This window comes from Dryobates pubescens, chromosome Z, assembly GCF_014839835.1.
Source record: "Dryobates pubescens isolate bDryPub1 chromosome Z, bDryPub1.pri, whole genome shotgun sequence".
NCBI lineage: Eukaryota > Metazoa > Chordata > Aves > Piciformes > Picidae > Dryobates > Dryobates pubescens.
In genome coordinates, this window is record NC_071657.1 from 677,950 (window position 1) to 689,801 (window position 11,852).

Genomic DNA, 11,852 nt, shown 5'->3' on the forward strand with positions numbered 1-11,852 from the left:
TAGAAGACTGCAAGAGCTTTGGCCCATGAAGCCACCACCAAACCATGTTCCTCAGCACCACACCTCCAGGGCTTTTGGACCCCTCCAGGGATGGGGACTTCACTACTGTCCTGGGCAGCCTGGGACAGGCCTTGACAACCCTCTCAGGGAAGAAACTGTTCCTCATGCCCAACCTAAGCCTCCCATAGAGCAACTTGAGGCCATTTCCTTTTGTCCTATTGCTTGCTCCTTGGGAGAAGGCTGACACACACACCCCCTCTGGCTCCAGCCTTCTTTCATGAAGCTGTGGAGTGTTTCAGTTCATGCCCATGCCCTCTGGTGCTGCCACTGGGCACCAGAGAGAGAAGCCTGCTCCCATCCTCTTGGCACCATCCCTTCAGCTATCCAGGTATACAAGTAAGACCTCCCTGAGCCTTCTCCAGGATGAACTGTCTCAGCCTTTCCTCACAGGAGAGACCACAGAAGAATCTGGGCTGTAAAAGACCTCATCTAGTCCAACACCTCTGCAGTGAGCAGGGACATGTGCAGATGGTGCAAGATCCTCAAAGCTCCCTCTGACCTGGACTTGAACCCTTCTGAAGAGGAGGCATCCACAATCTCTCTGGGCAGCCTGTTCCAGTGCCTCACCACCCCCCAATGAAGAATTTCTCCCTAATACCTAATCTAAACCTACCCTCTTTCAGTCTGAAACCATCCTTTCAAGGTGCTCCAGGTCCCTTCATCCCCTTTGCTGCCCTCTCTCCAATATGTCTCTCTCTTCTCATGGGAACCCAGCACTGGATCCAGCCCTCCAGACATGGCCTCACCACTGCTGAGCAGAGGGGAAGGACCACAGTATCACTAAGGTTGGAAGAGACCCCAAGGATCATCGAGTCCAACCTGTCACCACAGACCTCATGACCAGACCATGGCACCAAGTGCCACATCCAGTCCCCTCTTGAACACCTCCAGGGACGGCGACTCCACCACCTCCCTGGGCAGCACATCCCAGTGACGAACGACTCGCTCAGTGAAGAACTTTCTCCTCACCTCCAGCCTAAACCTCCCCTGGCACAGCTTGAGACTGTGTCCTCTTGTTCTGGTGCTGGTTGCCTGGGAGAAGAGACCAACCCCCTCCTGTCTACAATTACCTTTCAGGTGGTTGTAGAGGGCAATGAGGTCATCCCTGATCCTCCTCTTCTGCAGGCTAAGCAACCCCAGCTCCCTCAGCCTCTCCTCACAGGGCTGTGGTCCAGACCCCTCCCCAGCTTTGTTGCCCTTCTCTGGACACCTTCAAGTCTCTCAATGTCCTTCTTAAACTGAGGGCCCAGAACTGGACACAGGACTCAAGGTGTGGCCTAACCAGTGTTGAGCACAGGGCACAATGACCTCCCTGCTCCTGCTGGTCACACTGTTCCTGATGCCATTGGCCTTCTTGGCCCCCTGGGCACACTGCTGGCTCATGTTTAGGCAGCTGTCAATCAGCACCCCCAGGTCCCTCTCTGTTTGGCAGCTCTCAGCCACTCTGACCCCAGCCTGTAGCTCTGCCTGGGGTTGCTGTGGCCAAAGTGCAGCCCCTGGCACTGAGACTTGTTGAATGCCATCCTGTTGGCCTCTGCCCATCTGTCCAGTGGGTCGAGGTCCCTCTGCAGAGCCCTTCTACCCTCTGACTGACCAACATCTGCTCCCAGCTTGGTGTCATCTGCAAACTTGCTGCTGACTGACTCAACCCCCTCATCCAGATCACCAATGAAGATGTTAAAGAGGATGGGGCCCAGCACTGATCCCTGGGGCACACCACTGGTGCCTGGCTGCCACCTTTCCACCTTTCCTCCATCTGATAGCAACACTTCTCCTGATGCTTCCCAGTGTGCTGCTGCCTCATGGTCAGTTTGGTGCCCAGCAGGACCCCATCCAGGAATTTCTCTGCTCAGATGCTTCCCAGGAAATACACAGCTCTGCTCCTCAGTGTCCCACAGCTTCTTCAGCTTCCGAGGTCTTGGAAGCCCACAGCTTCAAGTCTGACCTGGCAGTGCTGGGTTAACTGTTGGACTTGATGATCTTAACAGCTGCTTTGGTTGTAGGAGGCCTTTATGATTTTCTAAGTCTTTCCCCACCTTTTTCTAGTGGAAAAAACCCATAAAGGCAATGAAAAACAAACCAAACAACAGCCAACCACACTTTCTGTATTCCCACAGACCCTCAAGCTGTGAAAACACTGAACTGCCAAAACAGTGAGAAACAGCTCAGGGAGCTGGCTTTGGATTGGAGCATGAAGCACCCAAACTGTGAGCTCCCACAACGCTGTCCTCCACCGCCAGCAGCACCAGCAACCCTAGGAGAGACTGCCCACTGATGCTGTGAGGGTCATCAGCCACAGCTTAGAAACCTTTGAACAGCCTCCTCCTGCGAGGTGCAGAGGTGGGACCTACCTGACAGAGCTGTACTGAGCCTACAAAGCCATGGGAGGCTCTTCAGAGAAGCTTCTCTCTCAACATTCAGCCCCCATGCGTGGCTACAGGGCATGTTTCATCCTGCCTTCAACACACACCACAAAGCTGCTCAGCAGGTACAGTGGGAAGAGTTTGCTTTTTCCCTTTCCTTCCTCAAATCAAAACAAGCAGCAGCAGCCAAGAGGCCCTGAAAACCTGTGGCTGTCTTTCAGGGGGTGGTAGTAAATACCCAAACCAACATCCAGTTGGAGTTTTAACATGCTGCAAACCCACACACCCAGCAGGGGATCCTGGTTGCAGTGGGTTTGTTTTGAAGCTATGTCAAATACATTTCTCCTTAGAGTTGCCCAAACATGTATTGCCCTGCACCAGGCACTGGTGAGGCTGCACCTAGCATCCCGGGGTCAGTGTGGGTCCTCTCACTCCAAGAAGGACACTGAGGGGCTGGAGTGCATCCAGAGAAGGGCCACAAAGCTGGGGAAGGGTCTAGAGCACAAGTCTTGTGACAGGCAGCTGAGGGACCTCAGGGTGTTTAGTCTGGAGACAAGAAGGCTGAGGGGAGACCTTCTGGCTCTCTACAGCTCCCTGAAAGGAGGCTGGAGCCAGGTGGGGAGTGGTCTCTCCCTGCTTTTTCTTGGAAAGAAAAGTGTAGGTTGGACACAAGGAAGAATCCCAAAAGGGTTGTCAAGGCCTGGCCCAGGCTGCCCAGGGCAGTGGTGGAGTCCCCATCCCCGGAGGGGTTTCAGAGCTGTGTAGTTGTGGTGCTGAGGGCCATGGTTTGGTGGTGACCTGGCAGTGCTGGGCTAGTAATTAAGACTCAATGATCTTCCAACCAGAATATGTCTCCTTCTGCTCCCCAAGCCTAACTACATGGTTATTTTCCATCCCTAATAGCCAGCACACATCCTCTGGTGGGATGTCCTCATGCTGACACCACACACCAGCGGAAACAAGGGATCCTGCCCCAAGTTCTCTGACTCCTAATGCTTAAACCTCTGCCCTGGGGTCAATGTGCTGCTGCTCCTCAAAATCATGGGAGCATCACACACACCACAGGACCACCACGGGGAGAAAGCAGCACCCCCCTCTTCACCCTTCCCCTCAAACACAGACTGCAGGGCAAGAGGTTCCTGTGAGCACAACTTCAGCTCAGCACAAATGGATTTAATCAGCTGCTGCCAAGCTGTTTAGGATCAGAACAGCCAGTTCTGACACAGGATCCCTTCAGTTCAGTATCTGCCTTCAGAAACACCTCCTCCTTTCTTCAGAAGCTGTTCCTGGCTCAGATACCTGACTGCATCAAACAGCCAAGTGCACTGCAGGCACAGCAGAGCGAGTAACAAAGCCTGGGGAAAGTTCTGGGGAGGTGGTGACAAAGCAGACACCTCCTTATCTACCCTGACACATTGCCAGGTAAACAGGGTGGGGGATATGGGCAGGGAAGCCACATGGTTGTGTGCCTCCTCCTGCAAGGAAAGGCACAGGCTGAGGTTCTCCAGACACAAAAGGACCCTTCCAGTTCCATGGTAAAGCAAACCCAGCTTGGTGGTGCCACGCTTTGGGGGAAAACAGAGGAAATGCCCAGTTCTTAACTCTGGAACACACCAGTCTCTGCTGCCCCTGGATGAAGAGTCCTCCAGCTCTGACCTTCTCACAGAGGGGCAACAAAACAGGACCTCTCAAGCAGCTGTAATCATCAGAGGCAATTCTACATCAGACCTCTGGTTTCAGAGATATGCAAACTCTCAGACTTGTGATGAGACCAACATGAATTACAAGCCAGATCCACAACCTGTCCATCCAGCAGGTCTCCTCACAGCCTCAGGAACTGCTGGGGACAGCCAAGGCTAAGCTTGTTTCTCAAGAGGTGAGCAGGGGAGGGTAAAGCTTCTCACAGCACAGCTGCATCACCAGCTGAACGCTTCCCTTTCCCTGACCACACTGAGCCACACCTTGGTCTCATGCAGCCTGGGAGGCCCCTGACACACAGCAAAGCACATTTTCCTGGAAGTCACTTAAGTTCTGCTTCCTGGGTCTGGGCAGAGCAGCTCTCAGTAAGGAGGAATTGCAGAACCACAGAATGTCAGGGTTGGAAGGGAACTCAATGGCAGGGACACCTCACACCACAGCAGGCTGCTCACAGCCACCTCCAGCCTGGCCTTCAAAACCTCCAGGCAGGAGGCTTCCACCACGTCCCCGGGCAGCCTGTGCCAGGCTCTCACCACCCTCATGGAAAAGAATTCTTCCTAACATCCAATCTGAATCTACCCACTTCTAGTTTTGTTCCACCCCCTCCCCCAGTCCTATCACTCCCTGACACCCTCAAAAGTCCCTCCCCAGCTTGCTTGGAGCCCCCTTCAGATACTGGAAGGCCACAAAAAGGTCTTCGCAGAGCCTTCTCTTCTCCAGACTGCACAACCCCAACTCCCTCAGTCTGTCTCCAGGGCACAGCAGCTCCAGCCCTCTGCTCCTCCTCATGGCCCTGCTCTGGACACCTTCCAGCACCTCCAGATCTCTCTTGTACTAGGGGCTCCAGAACTGAACACAGTGCTGCAGGTGTGGTCTCACCAGAGTGGAGCAGAGAATCTTGATGCACACCCAAGTGGATCACACCAAAGCACCAGCTCCAATACCAAGCCCTGGCATCAAGCCCTGGCATCAAGCCCATCCAGTGCCCACTCTGGCTCATGTAGCTGTTTTTACCCCCTCCGTGGTTCAGCAACAAGTTCACAGCAGAGCTAGAACAGAACTCACCACAGCCCACCCAAAGCCCCCCACACTGGGTCAAGACATCCCATAGCTCTTCCCAGAGGATCACAACCAGTGCCATGACTCCCTCCAAAGGGGCATAATCAAGGAGCCTGGGAGAAAACCTGTCCTGAGCTCTTTCAGAAGTGGGTGAACAACTGTTACAGGTTTAAGACCAATGTCTTAATTGTAAGCAAGAGTTTTCTAGAGAATCCTAAAGTCCAGGGGCCTCAGTGTCTTGGAGGGGGGTGAAGAGCATGTAAGAGAGATCTTCATCCCATTCCACTGGTCTGCAAAACCTCTCCATAACCTGAAGCACAGCTTGCTCCTGCCCTCTTCTGCTTTCCCCTCCCTGTCTCTTCTGACCTTGCTGGCTTGGCTTCCTCACCTCTCGTTGGCTTATGGTGAAAAACAGTGGTGGGGATGAAAGAGAAGCAACCTGTCAGCTGGCAGTAGCCCCCTGGGCTTTGTCCAGGGGGGCTCTGAGCTTTGTTGGAGTCTATGTATGTAGATGGATACACTTACTGCCTTTCATATTCAGTGTACTTCTGTATTTAATCTACTTTTGTAAACATGACTTTCATGCAGCTTCCAAGTTCTGAGCACCTGTGGTTATTGACCCTCCTGGGGCTAATTCCACATTCTGGTGTAGAAACAAAAAAGAAACACCAAGCAAAACAGTACCACCAGCACAGCTTTACTTGCTGGATGTGCTAAAAATAAAGCAAAGCTCTTGATTAAGCAGCTTTTTCCACTGCTGTGAATCAGACTGACCCTGTGCCCCACCAGCATCATTTCACAGGGTCACAGGATGTCAGGGGGTGGAAGGGAGCCAAAGACATCACGCAGCCCAACCTCCCTGCCAGAGCTCAGGTCACAGAGGAACACATCCAGATGGGCCTTGAAAGTCTCCAGAGGAGACTCCACAACCTCTCTGGGCAGCCTGTTCCAGGCCTCTGTGACCCTCACAGTAAAGAAGTTCCCCCTTACGTTGAGGTGGAACCTACTGTGCTGCAGCTTACATCCATTGCTCCTTGGCCTATCCCAGGGAGCAAGTGAGCAGAGCCTGTACCCTCCCTCCTGACCCCCAGACCTCAGATGTTTATACAGATTTATTAAACCCCCTCTAAGTCTTGAGACTAAACAGACCTCAGCCTCTCCTCATAAGGCAATGCTCCAGTCCCCTAATCACCCTCGCAGCCCTCCGTCGGACCCTCTCCAGCAGATCCCTTGTCCCTCTTGAACTGGGGAGCCCAGAACTGAACACAACCCCTCCCTGACCTGGGGCTTGGAGGAGACCTTCCCCAGCACTCCCACTTTGCTGTCAAGTAGCAACCCCAGCAGACCTGCCTGTCCCCCACTGTCACAGCTACAGGCAGGATTAAGGATTTGCCCAAGAACACATGGAGGAAAGGTGAGAAACAGGTCACAGGGCTACTGATGCCCAGACATCTGCTCATGCTCTGGAGACTCTCTCCATCCTTTGCTCCTCACCACAACTTTAATCTCATTAAGGGATTAAAAATTTATCCTCTCCACTGGGATGGATTTTTATGATTGTTACTATTTAAGCTGATTTCCCTCTGACTGAGGTTTAAAGGACACCCATTACCAGCACAAGTGATTTCAAACCACTCAGCAGAGATTGCAGGAACCTTGTTTTTTCTTTTTTAATGGATAAATTTATGCCTCCTAGTAACTAATGATGACTACAAAGTGACACCACAGGAATACTGTGATTGCTTGAGCTTCCAGTGTGCTCACAGCCTCACACATCTTGTGCCTCTCGCAGCACTCAGCACACCACCCTCAGTTTGAAAACAGGTAGCTTTGGGTCTTGGAGGCAGCAAGGACAAAGGAGGCAAGATTAAAACACAGAGCACACAGACATCTAGACTGCCTCTTCTCAAAGCAGGCATGACAGTAGCACCCCAAAATACATTTAATTCATGCTCCTTGGAAAAGTCCTGGGTCACAAATCCAAAGATACTTGCCAACAAAAACCCACCTGAGGTAAGCTGGTGGAGAGGGTGGAGAAGAGAGATGGGGGACACCATGAGCTGAAGGTCTTCTCACCAAGGAGCAGGTGGAAAGGCAGCACCCATCTCTACACTCCAGCAACCATCTGGAGGCAAATCCCCACACAGAAACTTAGCAAAGGGGCAGAACCCAAGTGAAGTGCTCTTCTAAAGAGCCTTAAGAACCCTTCTGGAGAGTCAACAAAGCTCCTGAAGCACCTGTGACAGGCTCCAGCGCACCCCAGGAGCGTGTGGATGCAACAGGAGCCAGGGACAAGCTGGGGAAATCCTAGTCCTGGCTTCATCTCCCACAGGAAGAGCAGGAATCTTCCACCTAGGTTGAGGATTCTCAGTCTCTTCCCCTTGACCAGCAGGCACTTCACCTGCCTCCTTCAACAAGCACCATCCTGCCAAGAACACTGGAGCCTCTTCCCTCCCTCCCTCCTCTCCCCCTCTTCCAGGTGATCAGAGTCAAACCAGCACCCCTCAGTCTTCAGCTCCAGCAGGCCAGCACCCAATGACCAAGATAACCACACACTTGGACCTAATTAGTAGGTGCTGAAAAGCAACACAGGAGGTGGGCAGGTCTCCCCCAGCTTGAAGCAACACCTTTGGTAACTGTGTAGTTGAAACAGCCTCAATCCATGTCCCATTTGGGGGTGGGGGGAGGGTGTTACTCACACACCACTCCCCCAATCTACCCTAGATATGATACTGAGCCCTGTAGATAGCAGAGAAGTTGCTTTCCCACTTCCTTTAGAAAGCCCCTACTTGTTGTACAGCAAAAATCTGTCTTCACTCCTGCACTCTGATAAGGATCAGCAATCCACAACAGCTTTTCTTTACCTTTTTAGGCCATTTCTAAGCAATAACCTTTGTCAAAGCAGCAGAGCCACACCAGGTGGTGAATGGTTTTCCATAAACACTTCCAAGCTGGGCAAGATTTGCAGCATGTGATGCCCCAGCACAAGCTGCTCCTCAGAGAAAGGCTCTAATGTTCTTTGCAAACACTGTGTTTTGATAAGGATCTGGAGGCTCATAGAGCCCCAGCTGTTTAGAAATGCTCTGAAAGAGTGCAGAAATAAGCCAGTTCCACCTTCCCCACCTTCCTAAAACCTGAATTCCAGGTTCTGCAGTTCTGCTGCAGGAATGCAATTAACAATGGTAATGGTAGTGGGCAGTGCCTGAACACCACAAGCTTGGGCAGTACCTAGGATAAAAACACAGGGCTGGTCTGGGTCACCCCAAACTCAAGAGGCTACAGGCAGGGAGAAGGGTAATTACTAAAGGTCTGTGGATCCAGAATCTCTGGCCAGGCTCTGCTCAGCGGTGCCCAGGGACAGGACAAGGGGCACAAAGTGGAAGCCAGGAAGTTCCACCTGAACAGGAGGAGAAAGCTGTTTGTTGTGAGGGTGCTGGAGGGCTGGAGCAGGCTGCCCAGAGAGGTTGTGGAGTGTCCTGGTGTGGAGAGCTTCCAACCCCCCCTGGGCACTGTGCTGCTGGGCAAGCTGCTGGGGGTGCCCTGCTGGAGCGGGGGGGTTGGACTGGGTGAGCTCCAGAGGTCCCTTCCAACCCTCACCATGCTGGGACACTGTAATAGCTTCAGTCATGACCAGAGAGCTCCCCTACAGCAGAAGAAAAGAGACCAGAGACACTTCTAGGAGGACATGAGGCACTTTCACAAGCCAAGCAATGAATGCTAGTCTGAACCACAGCTCAGGACACCTCCACACACAACCAGCAGGATTCCCCCCTCAACCCCGTGTTTCTCTCCAGGTATTTCAAGAAACCTTCACCAAACAAAGGGAGTGAGAGCAGGTCCCCCGAGGTCCATCAAGCAAACACAGCCTCCAGCACTGCAAAGGCTGGGGATGCTTTCCAGACTTGCCCCTTTCGCTTCCCAGAGTCAACCTGGAAGCCCAGCACAGCAAAAAGCGGTGCTGAGGACCCCACAAAAGGGTGCACAGGACCGGAAGGGGACAAGCTCCTCGAGGGCACAGCACCCAAACCACACGCCCAGCACGCACAGGGTTTAAGCAGGGCCCTCCTCCAAGAGCAGCAGCAAGTGCTTGGCTGATGACAGGGTGGTTGTGCAAACTTCCCCAGGCAGGAGGAAAGCCACAGCCTGCTGAGCAGAATAATCTCTCCTGAGCAGCCTCCCACCCCAGGCCCCACTGAGCACCCCACGGAGGTGCTCAGGAGTCCACAACTCCACCGTCCTTCCTTTCGATTTCACTGATTGCTGGCAAGTGTTCATTGAGGAAGCAATCTGGAAGAGCATCAAGAGCAGAAAAGCGTCGTGGGAGCAAAGTTCTCTGACTTCTCTGCCCCACAGCTGGGGAGGGCAGCCCCTGCCCAACTACCCTCACCCCACCGCAACCAAACAGCTCCGGGCTCCCAGCCACAAGCAGGAGCTTCTGGGATCTCTTAACAGCCTGTCCTTTAAAGGCTGTCTGAAAGGATACTGCCCCCCCAAACCAGCTGCTTACCACACAGACCCCCCCCAACCAAGCTGCTTACTACCCCACACAGACACCCCCAAACCCAGCTGCTTACTACCCCCCACAGACCCCCCCAAACCAAGCTGTTTACTACCCCACACAGACCCCCCCCAAACCAGCTGCTTACCACCCCACACACACCCCCCCCAAACCAGCTGCTTACCACCCCACACACACCCCCCCCAAACCAGCTGCTTACAACCCCACACATACCCCTCCCCAAAGCAAGCTGATTCCTACCCCACACAGACCCCCCCCAAACCAGCTGCTTACAACCCCACACAGACTCCACCAAACCAGCGGCTTACTACCCCAAACAGACCCCCCCCGCAAAAAGTTGGTTACTAAGTGAAGCAGACACTCGCCCCCCCCCCCCAAACAAAGCTGCTTACTATGTCAAACAGAGCCCCCCGAAGTTAGTTACTACATCAGGCAGACACCCCCCCCCGCAAAAAAAAGACCTGCTTACTACGTCAGACTCTCCCTGAAGTTGGTTACTACGTCAGACGCCCCCAAAAAAGCTGCTTATGACGTGAGGAAGACCCCCCCCCAATAAAAAAAGCGGCTTACGACGTGAGGCAGACCCCCCCCAAAAAAAGCTGCTTCCTAAGCCAGACCCCCCCGCACAAAAAAGCTTCTTCCTACGCCAGACCCCCACCCCAAAAAGCTGTTTCCTACGCCAGACCCCCCCCAAACACACCCTGCTATCTCCAAAATACTCCCCCCCAAAAAACCCCCAGCCAGACTCTCAAGAGGACACCAAAACCAATCTCCTGTCTAAAAAACACCCTAAAAACCCAACCCAACACAGCCCCAAAGCAAAAGCAGCGGAAAAAAAGGCAGGCTCCAACCCCGGGGGGGTTTAACACACAAACATCAAAAAGCACCAAAATCGGAACTTGTTGTGCTTTGAAGTGCATCGGGGCGGGGAACAGAGCGGCACAACAGCAACTGAAGGCTCGGGCCGCTCCGCACACCCCCGGCAGAGCAGAGCCAGGGCCCGCAGCACCGGCCCCACCACCGCCGCCCCCCGCCCGCCCTTCACCCCAGCCGACACAAGCCCCGCTGCCTGCCCCCCGTCCCGCCCAGCCCCTCTCGCTACCCAGAAGCCGAGGCTCAGCAGCAGCAGCACGCTCTTGGAGGTGACGACGCCGCAGTCCATGTCGCCGACGGCACAAAGCGGCTCCGCACCCCCCGAGCGCGCAGCGGCTTTGCAGCCTGCCCGGGGGCCGCCCCCGGAGCCGCCCGCCGAGCCCGGACCCGCCCCGCCGCTCCCCGGCCAAGGGGAGGAGGGTGCTGGGTCTCCCCCGGAGGACAACCAACTACTTTCCCAAGGGGGAGGCTTGCCAAAGGCGAAGGCAAAACGCCGAAGCCACTTAGTTGTTCGCTTCGCGGCTCGGGGTCTTGGCTTTGCTTTAGTTTGGGTTGGCCTTGGGTTTGGGGGGGTTTGGGGGTTTTGGGGTTCTTTGCTTTTTCCTTTTAACTTTCAGGCTCAGGGAAACGGAGCTGTGTGAAACACTCCCAACAGCTTTGCATCAAGTCTGCCTTCCAAATTCTAGACCTGAGCTGGCAAGCCCAGAGCCAGCCCTGTGCTGGGCTGAGCCCCTGGGCAGCAGGGGCAGGGAGGGGATTCTGCCCCTCTGCTGGGCTCTGCTCACACCCCCCCTGCAGTGCTGGGGCAGCTCTGCAGTGCTCAGCACAGGCAGGGAGCTGCTGGAGCAGGGCCAGAGGAGGCCACAGCGATGCTGGCAGGGCTGGAAGGGCTCTGCTGGGAGGCTCCAGCCTCAGAGAGTTGGCCTTGGGCAGCCTGGGGGAGAGAAGGCTCCAGGGAGACCTTCTGCTGGCCTCGCAGTGCTTCCAGGAGCCTAGAAGCAAGCTGGGCACAGACTTTTGAGCAGGGGCTGTTGGGGCAGGACAAGGACTGATGGCTTGAAACTAAAGGAGCAGAGTTGGAACCTCTCAGAGCAGAGAGAAGAAATGTTTGATGCTGAGGGTGCTGAGAGCCTGTCCCAGGCTGCCCAGAGAGGTGGGAGATGTTCCCATGCCTGGAACCACTGCAGGTGGCATTGCCTGGGGCTGTGAGCAGCCTGCTCTGCGTGAAGATGACCCTGCACAGACCCCCCCAAACCAAGCTGCTTACTGCCCCACATAGA

The 11,852-nt window shown here is 54.4% G+C and overlaps 1 protein-coding gene across 1 annotated transcript in view; it reads right to left on the reverse strand.

Annotated features, from left to right (window-relative positions):
- LOC104303044 (uncharacterized) overlaps window positions 1-10,861 on the reverse strand; it is a 28,213-nt gene extending 17,352 nt beyond the window's left edge. Inside the window, exon 1 of the mRNA XM_054178682.1 lies at window positions 10,587-10,861. Coding sequence (XP_054034657.1) covers window positions 10,587-10,861 — 275 coding nt within the window. The remainder of the gene's footprint in view (window positions 1-10,586) is intronic.
- Between the last annotated feature and the right edge of the window lie 991 nt (window positions 10,862-11,852).